Source organism: Leucoraja erinacea, chromosome 8, assembly GCF_028641065.1.
Source record: "Leucoraja erinacea ecotype New England chromosome 8, Leri_hhj_1, whole genome shotgun sequence".
Taxonomy (NCBI): domain Eukaryota; kingdom Metazoa; phylum Chordata; class Chondrichthyes; order Rajiformes; family Rajidae; genus Leucoraja; species Leucoraja erinaceus.
Genome location: NC_073384.1, coordinates 54,595,629 through 54,615,531, shown reverse-complemented (window position 1 = coordinate 54,615,531; position 19,903 = coordinate 54,595,629). Strand labels below are relative to the sequence as shown.

General features: G+C 39.2%; 1 protein-coding gene across 1 annotated transcript in view; it reads right to left on the bottom strand.

Annotated features, from left to right (window-relative positions):
* The window catches only part of gpatch2 (G patch domain containing 2), a 249,740-nt gene that overhangs the window by 62,463 nt on the left and 167,374 nt on the right, over nt 1-19,903 (bottom strand). Inside the window, exons 6-8 of the mRNA XM_055639728.1 lie at nt 7,568-7,635; nt 2,564-2,603; nt 819-889 (exon numbers count right to left, since the gene is read on the bottom strand). Coding sequence (XP_055495703.1) covers nt 819-889; nt 2,564-2,603; nt 7,568-7,635 — 179 coding nt within the window. The remainder of the gene's footprint in view (nt 1-818; nt 890-2,563; nt 2,604-7,567; nt 7,636-19,903) is intronic.

Below are 19,903 nucleotides of genomic sequence, written 5' to 3'. Positions count from 1 at the left end.
ACTGTAAACTGGCCATCATATTTTTGTGGCTAATCAATGGTTTGCATCTTGCAGTGTAGCCTCTCTATTTCTGTTTATGAAGTTTTTTGCGGACAGTGGTCATTGACAAATCCACACCTGACTCCTGAAGAGTGTTTCTGACCTGTCGGACAGGTGTTTGGGAATTGTTTTCTTTATTATAGAGAATTCTTCCGTCATCAGCTGTGGAAGTCTTCCTTGGCCTGCCAGTCCCTTTGCGATTAGTAAGCTCACCAGTGCTCTCTTTCATCTTAATGATGTTCCAAACAGCTGATTTTGGTAAGCCTAAGGTTTGGCTGATATCTCTAACAGTTTTATTCTTGTTTCTCAGTCTCATAATGACTTATTTAACTTTCATTGGCACAACTTTGGTCCTCATGTTGATAAACAGCAATAAATGTTTCCAAAGGTGATGGAAAGACTGGAGGAAAGACTAGACGCTGAGAGCTCTTTAATACCTGCATTAAAGAGGCATTTAAACACACCTGAGCAATTACAAACACCTGTGAAGCCATGTGTCCCAAACAGTACGGTGCCCTGAAATGGGGGGACTATGTATAAACAAGGCTGTAATTTCTACCTGGTGAAACCAAAATGTATAAAAATGGCCTTTGTTAAAATCTGACAATGTGCACTTTAACCACATGTGATTTTTTTTAATATCACAAATCTCAAATTGTGGAGTACAGAGGGAAATAAATAAATGATGGGTCTTTGTCCCAAACATGATGGAGAGCACTGTAACCTGTTCACTATAGCAGCACATTCAACTTTACATTGAAAGAAGCCAGTTATCTTACCCACTAGATGTTTGTAATCTGTTGCTCTTTCTGGATGTTCTGTCTTTGTGAACTTTTCGTAGATCATCAAGCTGAAGAAATATATAATATTTTGGCTGAAGAGTTGTGCATCACTATAAAGACACTGTTAAGTTGAGCAAGATTCGAGTGCAGATGTAAAAAACAATATATATCATCTTTGGTCCAATGAAACTGTTGCCCAAAATAATTGGGCACTGTTACTTTGTGGCCAACATTGTAATTGATGGCATAAAAGGCAATTTTTTCTAACACTAAATAGTACACAGTTAAAATGAAAGCAATTTTAATTCATGACAAAAGATATGCAACTTTCATGTCACTGTTACAATCTCTTATGGAATGGAATAGTTATCACACAGAATGAAGACATTTGAGTTGGCAAGAATTCTGTTATTTTGTTTCCCCAATAATTCCAGGCCAGCAATGTAACTCTGCTGTAGCGGTGCTCCTTGCAGTCTTCCACTGGGAGCTGGCTCCCACAACTTCACAGCGGGTCAATGCTGCTTGTGTTGGCAGACAGCTCATTGCCACAGAACCACTTTGACAGTCAATAAGGTCTCACCTCACTGTGTTCAGCATTTTTGTTGTTTGTGAAGGTCCCAAAATATTGTTAAAGATGTATGGTTATGAAAAACCTCTTTACGTTTGGAAAGCTGAAACTAGTACCATACCATTGTAAATCATTAAAACTAAATAAAATTAATAACAAAAGCACAACTGGCTACTTTTACCCAGGAGCCAAATGAACGTGGACAGTATTCTCCCCATTCTCCTGCCTTCTCCCCATAACCTTTGCCGTCCATACAAATCAAGAATCTGTCAATCTCTGCTTTAAAAATATCCCACAATGGCCTCCACAGCCATCTATGGAAATGAGTTTCACAGATTCACCACTCTCTGGCTGAATAAATCCATCCTCATCTCCATTCTGTTGGCTGAGGCTGTGCCCTTTGGTTCTATACTCTACCATGACTGGACACATCCTTTCCATGTCCACTCTGTCTAGGCCGTTCATTTTCGGGTAGGTGTCAATGATATCCCCCCTCATTCTTCTAAATTCCAGCGAATACAGGCCCAGAGACTTCAAACATTTCTCATATGTTAACCCATACATCTCCAGGATTATTCTTGCAAACCTCCTTTGGCCCCTCTCCAATACCAGCACAGCCTTCCACAGATATGGGGCTCAAAACTGTTCACAATATTCCAAATATGGCTAACACCACCTGATAAAGCCACAGCATTACATCCTTGATTTTAGATTCTAGTCCCATTAAAATTAATGTCCTCTCGAATGAAATAAAACTCTTGAAAATATTGAGAATATAAAATAACCTTCAAAGGTTTTACTGAGATTTCTATAAAAAAGTTTATATTTGACTTTCAGATCATTTCAGTCCTAATGAAATATCGTATTTTCATTTTGGAGTAAAATTCAAGTCAAATCATTTTCATAACTTCGGCTAATTAAACCAAGGTAGTCTTTTACTTTCATAAAGAACCAATATTTTCATGTGTGTCTTCATCAAAGTGCCACAGTTATGTCAATAAATCTATTATATTCTGTCGGGTTGCTCCCACTGATTACAGACTGTTTTTTTATAGCTGATAAGAAGATAATAAGTGTTTTGCAGCAGCCAATTAATGTCCGAACAAATGGTTTAAACTAGAAGCAGAGTCTTACACATACATTTGTAAGCACTTCTTGGCTACATTAGTTTTACCTGACTGTGATCCTCACTGGCTGCAGGGCAAAACCAAAGACTGTGGGAGAAAAAGGATAGATTTTATTAACATATTACTATAAGCATGTGCTCTCACCTGACAGTCTAGTTCGTGCATTTTGGCCATTAAACAACCCCAGCAATAGTGCAACCTCAGGCTATACTTTTAGACTCTGTTATTTAATGGTACATTTTTATGGGACATTTAAGAGTACTCACTAACTCTTTTTATGATTTAAGTGCAAACAAGCAATCAGCTTGAAAATTTCCATGGTCAAGCTGGCTGTTTAACATTAGAAAAAATGCATGTTAAATAGCTTTTCAGAACACCCAACAGGTATTTATTTGCTTTAAATGCCAGGAGCATAAAACAAGCATTTACTTCAACAATAAGTATCAACTATCAGTGCTGCATAGGTTCTTATCATAGTTTCTCAAAGCTTCAAAACACATTGGTTAAATATGTAGAAAGGAACTGCAGATGCTGGTTTATAATGAAGATAGACACAAAGTATGGAGTAACTCAGGGGGCCAGGTAGCATCTCTGGAGAAAAAAGGATGGGTGACATTTCGGGTTGGAACTCTTCTTCAAACAATGCCATTGCTGCCTGACCCGCTGAGTTACTCCAGCATTATGGGTCTATCTTCCACACTGTTGAAATATCCTGGAAAAAAAAAAAAAATCACTGATGTTAAGAACAGTGGATGAAGAAATCCGTGGTGAAATAATATTCCATGTTGTTTTGCCGCACAGAGAAACATCATTTGGATCCCCTGCCAACCTGTAGCGTTGTTACAAAACCATCAGCGGCGCTACAGATCTGCCACTGCCTATGCGCGCGATTCCGGAGGCATTGGGGGGGGGGGTTATTAAAAGGCAGGTTTGTATTGGTTGTCGGAGAGGGATTTCCTCAGGCTGGTAGCTGATGAAGAAAAATCGTTTGCGCTTCCGTACCCGGCATTAAAAAAAAAATTGCTGGACCATTGGATCGCTGGATTGAAGTTAAACGCGACTTCTAACGCCTTCAATATCACACAATATCAGGATAAAACAAAAGGTATGTTGTTTATTTAACATATTATCTTGCTTTTTGGTGTGGCTTCATTTTAATCTTATGATGTGAAAAATGTTATTTAGGCATTTTACGAATCGGCCATGCCTGCCGATGTGGGCTTAAAATTTATGGCAACGGCAACATTCCAATCGATCATATTCCAGAAACATCCATTCTCAAGATAATCAAATTGGGTTTTTCTTTGCACAATCATGTCAAAAGAACATCTAAATCATCTATATTTTGTGTTATTGTCTATCCATGATCAATATTTTCATACTAACTATTCACAGTACAGTTTTAGTCAGATGTATTGTGCAAAAAATAATGATTTTGATTACCTTGAGAGTGGATGTTTCTGGATTAATTTATGGGAATTAAACATTAAATTCCTTCCATTTGGCATATAAATTCATGACAAAGTGAGATTTAAAAATCATGTTATATTGTGAATTCTTGTGTGAATGGGATCAGTCAAGAGTCAATTTAATTGTCATTTGGACCCCTGGAGGTCCAAACGAAATGCCGTTTCTGCAGCCATACATTACACACAAATAGACCCCAGACACAACATAAAAAATTTAACATAAAGATAACTGTGATGGGAGCAGGAGTTAGGTCACTTCTCCCCCCCCCCCCCCCCCCCCCGATGTCAGTGATAATTTGTTATTTGGATACTTAGGCTATTTAAAAAACATAAAGATTAGGTGCAGGAGTAGGCCATTCAATATGATAATTGCTGATCATCCAACTCAGTATCCTGTACCTGCCTTCTCTCCGTTCCCCCTGAACCCTTTAGCCACAAGGGCCACATCTAACTCCCTCTTAAATATAGCCAATGAACTGGCCTCAACTACCTTCTGTGGCAGAGAATTCCAGAGATTCACCACTCTCTGTGTGAAAAATGTTTTTCTCATCTCGGTCCCAAAAGATTTCCCCCTTATCCTTAAACTGTGACCCCTTGTTCGGGACTTCCCCAACATCGGGAACAATCTTCCTGCATCTAGCCTGTCCAACCCCTTAAGAATTTTGTAAGTTTCTATAAGATCCCCCCTCAGTCTTCTAAATTCTAGCGAGTACAAGTCGAGTCTTTCCAGTCTTTCTTCATATGAAAGTCCTGACATCCCAGGAATCAGTCTGGTGAACCTTCTCTGTACTCCCTCTATGGCAAGAATGTCTTCTCTCAAAGACCAAAACTGTACACAATACTCCAGGTGTAAAAAATTAGCCTTTTCTTAAGAAATGGATAGATGGTTAGATGTAGTAATTGAATTTAGATGAATTTAATTGATTAGATGAATTGATTCATTTAATCAAACTGATAAATATGAATTTTTTGTTGGGTATTTTCTATTTGTTTTCAGGGCTCGAAATTAGCGGTTGCCCGGTTGCCAATGGCAACCCACAGCTCCGCCGGGCAACCTAAACACCATGCCATTTTGCCCAGCTTGGCAAGCACCTAGGACACCTATCGCTTAATTCTGTGGGCCCCTTCTCTATATTTCTCTCTCTCTCTCTCTCTCTCTGTCACTCTCCCTCCGCCCGCTATCCGTGTCCATGTCACGGATCTCTGCCCGCTGTCCGTGTCTCGGGTCTCTGCCTGCTCCTCGTCCGCTGGCACGGCCGGCCACCTTGCACATGCGCACAACCACGGCCAGCACTAAAGATCCTATAGCGAGGATCTTTGGCCAGCACATCGTCGGCTGTGGTTGTGCGCATGTGCCGCCCTGCACATGTGCACTGCCACTGCAACTGGTCTGCGTCGGCCACTTTCTCCCTCCTTTTGCATGGTGGGAGATCTGGCCGCCATTGCTGTCCACTCGCCGCGACCGCTGAAAACCAACGCAGAACCACTCGCTGGAGCTGGAGTAACTCCCTGGAGTAACTCTTGCTTCTTGGTTTCCTGGTCCTCCAAAAGTATTCGAAATGGAATCTAAACAGAATTTAAACACCACCACCAAACTGAAAAATAACAGCCTATTGCATTTTATCTGTTTATTTATTGTGCATATATATATATGGTCTATGGACACAGTAAACTTTTATCTCCTGTTCTGTATTATGTTTACATATTCTGTTGTGCTGCAACAAGCAAGAATTTCATTGCCCTATCTGGGACACATGCCAATAAAACTCTCTTGACCCTTGACTTGGACTTAAACAAAAAAGGGTTATTGGGGGAAAAAAAGAGCTACGTTAAATTTAATTGGTTGGGTACCTATAGTAGGGTGAAGAATATTCCATGCTTTAATTGTGCGACGGAACTCCATGGAACAGCCAGCATCTCTGGATAGAAGAAATTGGGTGACGTTTCGGGTAGAGACCCTTCTTTAGATTTCCTCTGGTTTTAGTGTTTTGGTTTAATTTAAACATATAGCGTGGAAACAGGCCCTTCGGCCCACCGAGTCCACACTGATCACCACCCATACACTAGTTCTATCCCACACATTAGCGACATAAGTCAAGAGTCAAGAGTGTTTTATTCTCTCATGCCCCAATGAAATCCTTACTTGCAGCAGCACAACAGAATATGTAAACTTAGTACTCTGTAAACACTGTTATAAATGAGAAAACAAAACAGTGTATATTTATATATGAATATTTAACTATACACACACACACAATTTCCCTCCTGGGATTAATAAAGTTCTATCGTATAGTATTACTATTTCCGTCACAACGGTTAATTTTGTAATTAGCTACATTTAGGTAACTAACATTCATGTAAGGTCATCCAAGTAAGATGTTTCATATTTGTTTCAGAATGCTTCAATCTACAATAACTGACATTTCATTTCAGTTCTCTTAATTTTTAAGAAAGTTATGGGCTTTTGACTGTCCTTGATCACAGCTTTTGTGTTAAGTCAATGGAAAAGCAATAGGGAACAAGATACTAATTTCCAAGTATGAAAATGACCATAACTTTTTGAATACTGAAGATATTAAAGTGAATTAGGTATCAAATTAAAGTTCTTCTTATGCTTTATCTGATGGGATAAATTACAGGCTTGATTAGTTTAATTTTCAAAATTTTGTAACATTCCTTCAACTTGGTCCTTTTTTCTACCCCTTCCTCAAAAAATATTGTTTCTTTTACATTTTAGTTTTAAAAAACGATGATACCCCCTGCATTCAATGAACTCTGACAAATACACAGAAATACTCTGTATTCATTAAAAAAAGTAAGAAATGTAATAATGGCATGGAGCTTTACAATGGTGGCCATAAGTGATCGTAACTTGTTTATTATATATATTATATATATGTATTATATATGTCGCCAATACTTTCAATACCTAAAATTGAAACTGCGAACACTATTTATTTAATTTTCCATTTATCGTTTATATTGTTGGGAGCAGTGTACAGACTCTTATACAATAATTTAACATGTCAGGCAGAACTTAGAAGAAGAAATGACAGGCATGAAACATACAATAATTGCAATGAACTTTGATCTCCTGAACAAACTCAAGGAATATACACAAGGTATCATTCTAGGTCAACATGTCAAAGAACAACTACAGAACAACTTATTTTAAATTTCTAATCTTATATCACACAATATAGTATGGATAATCAATAACCCTTGGTAAAGGAACCCATATGTAAAAGCAATAATTATGAAGTTTTGTATTCAGTTTGAAAGTGATTGTGTTAAGTCAAACACGAGAATCTTGGATTCTAAAAAAACTTCAGTTTTAGCTTAGCTTAGGACCAAATAACTTTAGGACCAAATTCAACCTTATTTTATTATACTATTAATTTTATAATGAGACACCAAACGGATGCATGCTGAAAAGAAGACCAGTTTACATCATTTTGTTTTGAATTAAAATAAACTCTCACTGACATTTTCTCCTGCATGTTGGTCTCAAAAGAGGAAGAATAATATATACTCTTGGCACATTGATATTGATGAGGAATGAACAATGTAAATTATACTCACTGCTGGTGATGAGGTTCCTGGGAAAACTGGTCAAGACTCTCATTACTGCCAGGCAGAGGGTTGTTAATCTGGAAAACAGAAACATATTGCTGAGATGAGTCCATGGCATGCAGTGAGTTATAAGAATCTAGGATTACCTGTGGAGAGACTACTACCTAGCGAAGGAGGTAAACATTTATCCTAATAATGGGAAGGGTAGCAGTGACCCAAAATACAGAACTGCAGTTTCCCGTGGCTTCTTCTGAACTGGTCTAAAGCTCAATATCACTCACATCACTCACTCAGACATGGAACATCAAGTAAAACACAACTGTTTATTGTGAGTTTCAGTCTACAACTGAAGCTTAAGCAGAGTATAATATTGTTTCAATAATTAAACATATGACATAGACCTTCACAGGATAGCAACACCATCATCCATAAAGTAGGTTATTCTTACAGCTGTTAGAAATACATTACAAATACACATGCAGAAAGACTGTTTTTCCTATGACTGGAAAACAATTTTCTTAATGCCTCATTTTGCATATGTGGGAGCAATTTTTACAAACATTGAATTTTTAAATGGGGCAGCAAGATAAAAATTCTATTAACATTACCTAGTAACTATTTTTCCTCTAAGTTTTATTTGCCTATTTCTGTTGAACCAATCAGGTAAAGTGGTGCAGCAGATAGTGCTGCTGCCTCACAGTTCTAGCTCTTTGGTTGTGAACCTAACCTCACATCCAGTCGGTGTAGAATTTGCACATTCTCCCTAGGTTCCTGTGTGCTCTATCATCTTACATGGCAAAGACATGCTGGTTGGCAGGTTAACTAGTGCCAGTAAACTACCTCTAGTGTATGTGTTGGTCGGAGAATCAGGGTGGAGTTGTTGGGCATATAGGTCACAAGGAAGTATGTCAGATAGTGCGATTGCTCTGAGCTGCAGCATAGACTTAATGGGCTGAAGGGTCTCCTTCTGTGATATAAGAAAAATTGAGAATTCAATTACTCCGTTTTAGCATAAATATATAAACTCTTAAATAACTTGTTTCTTCTACAAAGTATAATGAAAGTCCAATCTATTGACAATGAAACTTAATTCTAGACCAAGATTTCCCATTCCTCAAAGCAAAACCATTTTTATTTCATTAAATCCTTGGGGAATGCTAACATGTCACAGCAAATTCAAGGCACAATATCCTTTTAGGTTAGTCTTCCAAACCAACTATTTTAAAAAGACAAGTGAATTTCATTAAAATCTCATGCAGATCATCAAATAGCTATTAGCTAATGAACTGTAAGTGATGCTTAGTCCAAATCTGACCATTCCCTCTCACACAAATTAAAGAGCAAAACAGGTGACTGCTCAGTGAGGATTAAAATGGTTTGGTGAAATATCCTCTTATTGAAGTGCAGTTCAATACATCATGGGTGCAGCTGAGATTTACTTTAAGGTTAGGTGGTGGAGAAAAATGATGTGATCAATTATTGTATTGTGTTGCTAAAATATACTAAGAATGCCTGTGGCCTGATTATTATTTTAGCTGTAAACACTGTTATTATTCAGCCAAGCAAATAAACAAACTCGCCACTTGAGTGCAGAGACTTTTCCTGTTTAAAGAAAAAAAATCTGCAGGAGTTGTTCATTTTGCATCCCTCATGGCCATGCTTGGTACATCTTAATCGATTTTTTAAAACATCAAAATGGCAACATGAAGCAGTCTATGTATGTTTCACGTTGAGTTTATTGGATTAGCTTGTGAGAGATGCAATGTTTTTATCTGGGTTCAATGTACAGAATGCGAGGAAGGAGAACACCTCTCTCTGTTTACAATGCTGACTGGCTCTCCAACATTTTATTCAACGTTTACTTATGTACCATCATCAAAGTATGTAACTTCTTCAAAATACTTTTTATTTGATAATTGTGACTTCACATCACTAGTATGACAAAAAAAATAGACATATTAGCACTTCACCATCTACTGTACAATTAAACAACTTAATGTGAATGTCACATCTGCTGTTAGAAAGAAGCCTGTTTAGTATTCCCCTTGCAATGATAATTCTACCTTAAACTTTGCTTTTACCTTTGAGAGTATATTATTCAATTTGACTTCTTGATTACATACCAATGTTAACCAATGTTATACAGATGATAAATTAAAACAATTGCATTGACTGCATTGTGAAGTACAAACCCTGCTGACAATTATTCAAGAGTTTTACACTAATGATTTGTACCATCATCTCAGAGTCTCAGCTGTTATTGTAGAACCATGCATAAAACATGCATAATTAGAAACATAGAAAATAGGTGCAGGAGTAGGCCATTCGGCCCTTTGAGCTAGGATGCCTATTCTATATGATCATAGCTGATCATCCAGAATCAGTACCCCGTTCCTGCTTTCTCCCCATATCCCTTGATTCTACCCTTTCTTTTCAATGTTACTAGATGTAAACTGTCGATAATAATTTAAGTTTACAGGAATAAAATATTTTCCAAAACAATTCCTATGGTGGGGTTTTACAAGAAAATGGAGAATTCAATTTGCATTTCATTGGGTTGTAGGTTACCTAAGCGGAATATGAGGTTTTGTTCTTCCCGTTTGCATGTGGCCTCACTCAGTCAATGGAGGGGGCTGAGGACAGAAAGTCAGTATGGCAAAGGGAATTGAAATGACCAGCAACCAGGAGTCCCAGCAGGCCCTGGCAGACAGAGCAAAAATATCTTTGGCCTAGTCTGTACTTGGTCTTGCTGATATATTAGAGGCCACATTGAGAATAGTGAAAGCAAAAGACAAGGTTGGAGGAGGTGCAAGTATTCCTCTGTCTCTGAATGGAGGTGAGAGTATAGGAGTAGGGACAGATGTTGTATCTCCTGCAGTTGCAGGGGATTACCGGCAATGCCTCTGTCAAGTCCTGCCAAGACAACGATTCCGAGGAATGAATTAGAATGATTGGACATGAAGCTTCATTTTCTGTCCGACATTTTACGTCAGAAAAGCATGCAGTGTGAGTAAATTAGCAACTTAACCTGTGTGCAAATCAGGCAAGTGCTGCAACTGTTACAGAAAATGAAAAATAATTACCTCAAATGAGAAACTGTTTGAATTATTGTTTATTCTGCTGTAATATTCACTGGTACAAGTACAAACATGTAATATTGTGTAAACAAACAGTCATATCGTATTTTATCATTGACATTAAAGCAGGTAAGTGGCTGTAAAATGTTCAATATATAAAAGTTTTATTTGTCTGACTCATGCAAACATCTAGCTTGTTCTATACATATTAGTCAAAAGAAAAAAAAAACATTATCTTGCCCAATCTGTGTGTGGTACGATTTCCCTTGTGTAAATGATTTCCAATTTAAATTCATAAAAATAGAAATTATCTTCTTAATCCATCATTCAAGGCTCATTTGATTTGCAGATGACAGAAACGCATAACACATCTTCGCTTACTAACTGTATACAAATGTTTTGTGACCTACAAGAATATCAGTTTGAACGCAAAAGCTAGATATTCAACACTAAATATCCTTCTGCTGATTAGTTGCATGAGTAGTACCTTAAATGATGAACAGACTATAATAGTTATATCCTTAACAGTTGATATCCTACATGGCTAGGAAAGGTTTGGAGGGATATAGGAAAATGGGATTAGTTTAGATGGAGCTTCTTGGTTGGCATGGACGAGTGAGGCATTGATTAGAAAGGGTGTCAGGTGTTATGGGGTGAAGGCAGGAGAGTGAGGTTGAGAGGCAAAGATAGATCAGCCATGATTGAATGGCAGAGTAGACTTGATGGGCCGAATGGCCTAATCCTGTTCCTAGAACATGAACTTATGAGTGCGCTGTCATGACCGATTCTATAGTAACGGAGAGCAATGAGAAAGACAAATTTACTGTATCCATTTGAAAAACAACAGGAAGCAAAACAAACTACAAAGTAACCTTCTGAGTACTTCAGTGTTATTATTAAGTGGTGGCAGAGGAGAGGTGAGCAATATTTAAAAAATGTATAAATAAATAAAGTAGATCATTTCATCATGCTATATTTGGAGATAAATACAATTAGACAATGTATAAAACATAAACATGCGATGAGCTAGCCCATCCACATAAATCTTAACTAAACAAAGGTGTTCATTCATCACCCTCCCCCAACCACCCCCAAGAATTATTATCTAATAAATCTTGGTGTAGATAGGCAGTGGGAGAAATAGAGGGGTTGAATTAGAAACCTCCGCAACATTACGAGGAATGATATCAGTGGAGTGGATTGAAGTTTGACTTCTATGTCTATTGTTCGTATCAACAGGAATTTGAGCTGGTTTCACAATAAATGTTCCAAATAATTAAAGCGCACCGCCAATATTTGAAAACAAATAAATGAATTGGATTCATGATTTTGACAAAGAATCAGTTACACATATATTAATGTATTAAGATGTGAACCACCAGGTAGATTCTAAGTTGTGAATTTAAAATCTGGGGGGTTTGCCTGCTATGCTTGGACTTTTTCTTCAGTTTCTAAAGAATTAGATGAGTTGCATTTCCCTCCCTGCCCTGCCCTGCCCTGCCCTGCCCCTCTCATTTATGTCACTTCCACCTTAGTGACTTTTGGTCATCACTTGACCCATTATCAATCCCCTTTCTTCCCTCCTCGTTTTTACTGTGTCTTAAAATATGTTTATCCTTAAATTCCTTTATTTTCCTTGTTGTGAAGAGTTCATAGACTTTTTTTTTTCACTTACATTTTTATTGATTTTTATACAAAACAATGCAACACCATCACCATAAATAAAACAAAATAAGAAAAACAACAATTTAAAAACAAATTAGATAGGAAAAAAAAGTAAATAAATGGAATAAGACCGTGTGGTTCGCTTACCAAATTTAAAAAAAAAACGTTACATTGATTAACATACCATCTAGTTCTATATAACACAATCTTCCCATATCTAGCTCGGCATTTATCTAGTTGGTGTCATGGCTGAAATAAGCGGTTCATTTTCCCAGATCTTCTCAAATGAATTCTCTTGGACTCTGAAGGAATATGTCAGTTTCTCCATAGTAAAGATGTCTCGCACAATTTCTAACCACTGTTCCTGTTTTGGACTTTTTTCAATAAGCCATTCCCTGGTAATGGCCTTCTTACTTGCTGAAAGCAAAACTTTAATCAAACAGGTATCTTCTATCTTTACAATATCTTTAATACACCCCAGATACATCACAGGGCAGGTATTTGGGATTTTAGAACCCAAGATATTTTTAACAACTGCGTTAACATTTTCCCAGTATGACCTTATCTGTACTCAGTTCCAGAAAATATGTGAGTGGTCTGCCTCCATACTCCCGCACAGCCTCCAACAGTGTTGTTGTACAGCAAGTTGTCTGCTTTTTATTTTGGGTGTTATAAAAAAGCGAGATAGATTCCTCCAGCAAAATTCTCTCCATATTAGTGAGCTTGTGGATGAACATTGAATCAGAATCAGAATCAATTTATTTGTCATTTGGACCCCTGGAGGTCCAAACGAAATGCCGTTTCTGCAGCCATACAATACACACAAATAGACCCCATACACAACATAATTACATTTAACATAAACATCCATCACATAACTGTGATGGAAGGCCAAATAAACTTCTCTCTCCACTGCACTCTTCCCCCCCCCCGATGTCAGAGTCAAAGTCATAGCCCCCGGCTGGCGATGGCGATTGTCCCGCGGCCATTGAAGCCACGCCGGGTGATGCAAGGTCGCACACCGGGTCTTGATGTTGAAGCCCCCGGTGTGCGCTCGCAAAGTCCGCGGCCATTCCAGCCGCGCGGGGCAGTCATGTAGGCCCCGCTCCAGGAGCTCTTCGACCCCGCAACTCGGGCGGGAGAAGTCGCCACCGCAGAAGCCCCGAAAAGCGGTCTCCCCCCAGGGATCCGTGGGCTCGGCGCCGTCGTCCACAGACCTGTAGAGAGCTTCCGACTCTCCGGCAGCAGCAGCAGCAGCAGCAGCAACAGCATCAGCAGCAGCAGCGCTCCTCCACCGCTCCGGACTCGGCCAGCCCCGCGACGGTGAGGTGAGTCGACACCTGAGTCCCCGGCCTCTTCCTGTTGGAGGCCGCTCCTCGTTGCGGCCTCCACGACGACTGAGGCCCGACGAGAAAAGGTCGGGTCTCAGTGCAGGGAGAGATTCAAAAAGTTTCCCCCCCCCCTCCCACCCCACCCCACCCCCATCCCCCACACACACACACCCCAACATAAAATAACAAACACTACATAAAAACACAGACAAAAATAATAAAAACGCGGACAGGCTGCAGAGGCCGCTGCTGGCCAGAGCCGCGCCGCCTACCGGAAATATTGTGTTTCACATATTTGATACCATTCTTCTTCTGTTATTTGAATTTTTAATTCTGTTTCCCATTTTGTTTTTATGTAGAGTGTTGATTCTCCCTCATTTCCCACCAGAGCTTGGTAGAAAGCAGAGATGACCCGAGATCCCTTCTGTTTGTATGCATCCACAATCACCTTGATCACATTATTTGAAGTTTCATCTAGTTCTGGCCTTATCTCTTTTGTAAAGTAGTCTCTTAATTGCAAGTATCTAGAGTTCATAGACTTGAAATATTAACAGTGTTTCTCCCTTCACAGATACTTCCTGACCTGCTGAGTATTTCCAGCATTTCCATTTTTTTCACCATCCATAATAGTCAAGCAGAAAAATCACACGTGGGAAAAGAATTATCGTGCATATTAGTAACAATACAACATATACACTGTGGATTATATAACACTAGAGCTTAAAGACAATACCTAAAAGGACAAAAATGCAATTGAGAAAAAAATCAATATTAACAGCAATCTTGGTTCAGGCAAAGATTTATAATAAATATATATATGTAATTTATAATAAACAATACATTTCTTTAATCAACAAATTAGAAAATCCTAGATATTTATAGTCTACAATCTTAAAAAATACGTTCTTGCAAGCAACCTGTCCTCATAGTTAATTAGAATGAAAACATAGTTCAGAATATCTGAAATTGATCAATGCATTTTATTTAATAAATTACTGTTTATATTCCAATTGAAACTGATTTTCCAGAGCATCTAAGACTACACAACTTCACAGCTTCAGTAAATGTTTTTCATGCTGAAATAATTTATCTGCTTTCATTACTGTGAGAGATGATTTTCTCATCAATCTCCATGATCAGTTTATCATTGTACCTGTAAATTCATTTCTACATAAACTATTTCCAGATACACAAACATTGCATTTGCAAGAAGGAACTAGAAAATGATTTTTGTTACATTTGTGAAAAAACTCAAGTATATTTTAGTGAGCTGTTTTTTTCCTTGCACGTGGTAACATATTGCAATGGTGCTGTTGCAATCCTTGACAAAAATTAAGAATTGGAGGACTCCTCATCATCAATAATATTTCTCACAAGCTATCTTTTCATAATGCATGGTATTTGCACTTGATCCAATTTAATGATCATTCCATCTCTATATAATTAGCACTTTCCAAGCAAACTCACCTGAATGAGTAGCACTACAGGTGCACAACCTTTTATCCGGTGTTCCGGAAACCGAAAAACTCCGAAAACCGGCCATTTTTTCCAGGATGTCGTCTGCACACCAAAGCTCGCGTTTGGCGCCAAACTTGACCCGAAACGACCCACGGTCAACCCAGGTCTGTACTACTGTAGCGGCTGCCTCCTCCCCGGAGACCGGGGAGACGCTTAAACATCTGTAAATCATTGCTTAAATGTTAGTCAGTTAGTTTGGAGGGCTTTTATGTGAACGGGGGGTCAAGGGGTAAACTTTAATTCTTAGTCCCCTACCTGGTCGGAGAGGCGGGGAGCGGTCAATGCCTTACCGGGTCGCCGTGCAGTAAGCTCCGCAGCGCTGTGGCCAGTGGGGCTGCGGGCGGCGCCGGTTGTAGCTCCGACCCCGGCAACTCTACCCCTGGCTGCGAGGCGCTCCAAATCCAGCGCGGCCCGTGGCCGGACGCCCGCAGCCCCAGCTCCGCGAATTTTGGGAGTCGGCGGCGTCGCAGCGCTGGGATACCAGCGGGGAGCGGACAATGCCTTACCGGGTCGCCGTGCGGTAAGCTCCGGAGCGCTGTGGCCGCCGACACACAAGGGGTAGAGTTGCCGGGGTCAGAGCTCCAACCAGCGCCGCCCGCGGCCGGACGGAGCCCCCAGCTCCGCGAGGTTGGGAGTCGCCGACCAGGTAGGGGACTAAGAATTAAAGTTTCCCCCTTCACCCCCACTCCACCACCACCACATAAAATGCCTCCAAACTAACTGACTAACATTTATGCAATGATTTACAATGATTCTCCCGGTCTCCGGGGAGGAGACAGCTGCTCCAGACTTTTCAAGCCGCCTGCACTACCTACCTAATCTACGCTAAAAATCTTCCATTCGGAAATCCGAAAATGTCCGAAATCCGACAAGTGTCTGGTCCCAAGGCTTTCGGATAAAAGGTTGTGCACCTGTATCAAGATACGTTTTCCTGCCAATGGTGCATATAAGCATTTATTCTCTGATTTTGCCATATGGTATTAAATCCATTCATCTCAACCTGTATTAAATACAGATCAAACAGACCATATTCTAATTCCCACAATACTTACTAATCACATAAAAAGGGAGTGGACCACAAAGTCCCTTGAGCTTGCCCAATCATTCAATAAGATATCGGCAACTGAATTTCTAGACTAATATACTTCCACAAATCAGATTTTGAACCTAACCATGAAGCAACCATTACTGTAGCAGTTTACCAAAATCCTCGTATTAGCTGTGACACAATGCATTGCAATGTGTACCTTCAATACAATATCCCAAGTAAAGGAATGAATGACTTTCTGGCCCAGTTTTAACATTAACTATGTCCAGGCCAAGATCCATATGCTGTTGTCAATGTTAATTGTAGACAAAATTAGAGGAAGATTTCTGAGTGGTATATGTAATAAATGAGGGGTGCATTACCTTTCTTTGCTTTTACCACACATAATACATAGCACAATTTTCATGGAATATACCAACATTTCCTGATTTATAAGTATTTCTTTCTGTATCACTGAAACGTCCACCTGCCATCTTTGATATCCAAAATTTTAAGTGAGATTGGCAGCTTTGTTCAGTGGAACTCTGCGTACTGTGGAAATAGAGCTTTTGAAGTATGCTTTTACAATGTCGATGTCACAGTTAAGGTCAACAATTGTTCTCCATCTCTGCTTTCTCCAAGATTGCTATCTTGATTGCTATTTTGGCAGGCAGTAAAGAGATGACAATGTTGTAACGGTTGAGACACAGAAGGCTGCAGATGCTATAATCTGGAGTAAAAGACAAAGTGCTGGAGGAACTCAACAGGTCAGGCAGCATTTCTGATATGAGACCCAGTAGGTTAAGTGAATGGCTCATAGGCAGATGGAAGCAGGTGTGGGAGGGGACATCACTGGGCGACAAGCAACCAAGGACAATTTCATAAGCCTACATATATTACTTTTTAATTTGATTTCTGATGGTGATAATGTATTCACAGAGCAACTTGGCTTCATTCACTCAGGCACCCTAGTGAGCTACATTAGGCTTTACATCAATCCACATCAACATCCACATCCACATCAATATTGGTACTCATATTGATGCCAAAGGCAAATACTTCCGATTTTGACTGATAATAGATCAATTGCTAAAACTACCACGATAGAATATGAAACATTTTCTGAACTGTTAATTTACGACTTGAGATTACCAGTCTAGAAACACAATAACCAGACTGCATTAGTCCAAACTTAGCTGGCAATGAAAGACAGCCTTCAATCCAACTAAATTTCAGAAGCATGATGCAATGTGCAGCCGCTACAACATTGAGTTTTTAATGCAAGCAACCAAGGACAATTTCATCTCCCTACATATATTACCTTTTAATTTGATTTCTGATGGTGGTAATGTCTTCACAGAGCAACTTAACGAATTACCGAACTGAGATGAAGTGCACAGTATGTTGGTGTGAATTCTGTACCACAACTATCTAATGAAAAAATATTCACAGCACATTTAGATATATTCATTTATCATTTTTGGTTTACGCTCCCAGCTGCCCACTTGACAAGTACTTGAATGCAGCCATGGGTACGAAGTCCTTTCCCATTGGGGAGAAAATAAAAATGAATAGGGGAGTTCACTCCCTTCAACAAGATTAATTCAAACAAAGAAGGCTCCTCAGCTCTTTTAATCTCATCTGTCTGCAATATTAAACCCTGTTATTTACCATTACTGCATTTAGTTATTACTTAGTCAAGTTCATTGACCAATTCACCTTATCATGCTGTCCTATTAGATACTTCATTGGTTAATATGTCAACTTTTTAAAGATTTTGAATATATTACAATTTTTTTTCTACTTACCTCTTCTTTCCGCCATTGTTTATCACTGTCATTGTTCACATCCAGAGGTAAGCAAAGACATGTGATGTGATCAGAACATTGTACAGATTCAGGAGGGACCTCTGGGGATATGACTTCAACTCTGTTTTGCAAGACAAACCTGGGATAATTTTCTTTTCTTAATTGAAGAATGATGTGGGTAGAACCAGTATGGGAATAGGCTGCCCACCAACATAGCCTGAGAACAATTACATTGGAAGACTATTTTGTAATGGGAAGGTAACTTCCAAGGGGGAACTAATTGTAGGTTAGGATCATGATGAAGGGAAGTGGCAACTAACTGCATACGGCAGGTCCATGCATCCCCGACCTGCATTCTGTATACAGAGGAACACCTTGGCACTCAGATTCTTGTTCACCCGATCTGCTGCTGGGCCCAGCAGAGTCTGTGACAGAGCTCAGTTTTGCTAAACTGGGACAAACTTCATGTTGAATCTGGTTCCTCAAATGGGTGGCATCTGTAGTTAACATTTCAGAAGCAGGATGTAATGTGCAGTCTACTACAACATTGACCTTTTAATGTAAGCAGCCAATGAAAATTTCATATGCATGGGATTACCAATCTGAATGGAAAAGATAAGAGAAGATATTTTTTTCCTTTCCCTACAATAATTCTTATTATTGCTTTAGTAAATTTCTAATAGTTAGATTCATTTTTTAGTAAATGTATTTTAATTTGTAATTATTTATTTTTGGACTATTTGAACATTTTTCAACTATGTTCAAGAATCTCTGATTACCAGAGAAATTCAGAGAGCTGAAAAGGCCTTTACTGAATGCTCGAGTTTTCAAAAGGACATTGGGGCAGTCCAAGGATAGGGCCTCAGGATCCATTGACAAAGAAAGCACACATCAACCTCTACAGGTACACCATAAAAAGCATTTTATCGAGATGCATCACAGCTTGGTTTGGGAACAGCTCCCTCCAGGACTGCAAGAAATTGCAGCAAATTGTGGACGCAGCCCAGACCATCACACAAACCAACATCCCGTCCATTGATTCCATTTATAACTCACACTGCCTTGGCAAGGCCAGCAGCATAATCAAGGACAAAATGCTTTCCACTGTACCTCGGTACATGTGACACTAAACAAAACAAAACTGAACTGAACATTGCCTGAGGCCTGGCGAACACTCCTAATTATTTATTTTTGTGGGATGCCACAGCAGCAAGGCCTCCAGCTCAACTGTACTTGAGGGGTTGAGATGTTCCAGCCAAGGTGATCATACACAGTGCAGGTTAGATTGAGTGTGTTCCAAGCCAATAGGCTGTCATATGTTGTCCCCCAGTGAATAATTTTAATGCAAGAAGCGGTTACGTTTAGAAACTTCATCAAGATTATAAACAGCTATTTACACAGAGGAAACTGGTTTGAGGTAAAAATGTTGCAATGCATTCACATGTGGGTCATAAGGTTGCGAGGCAACTGTCTTAACTGGTGTCCTACTGCATCACTGCCTCAAACAATTACTTCCAGTAGTTCTACTGTCAGACATCAAAGCCTGTTTGGTGTCTTATGCCAGAGGTAACAGTGTTTACCAAACCAGAATGTCCTGCAGAACACTGATGTCACTTAACATTATCCAGAAACTGATAAGGTTAGAGAAGAAATTCTGCTAAAATGGCACTCGTTTTTAATGTATTTGCCGCTGGTCATGTGGTGTTTAATTGTCCTAATACCCTTCAAAAAATTATTGATAAGTCAACACAATATGCACCCGAGATGTATCCAATCAGCTGATCTCATAATAAGATTTTAGCAAACTAAATATGTAGGTACTCTAAGGAACCTCAATGCCAATGCCTGACAGATTACAAAGATACTACACTGGTACTATTTGATACAAAAAAAATACAATATTGCTAAAATTATAATAC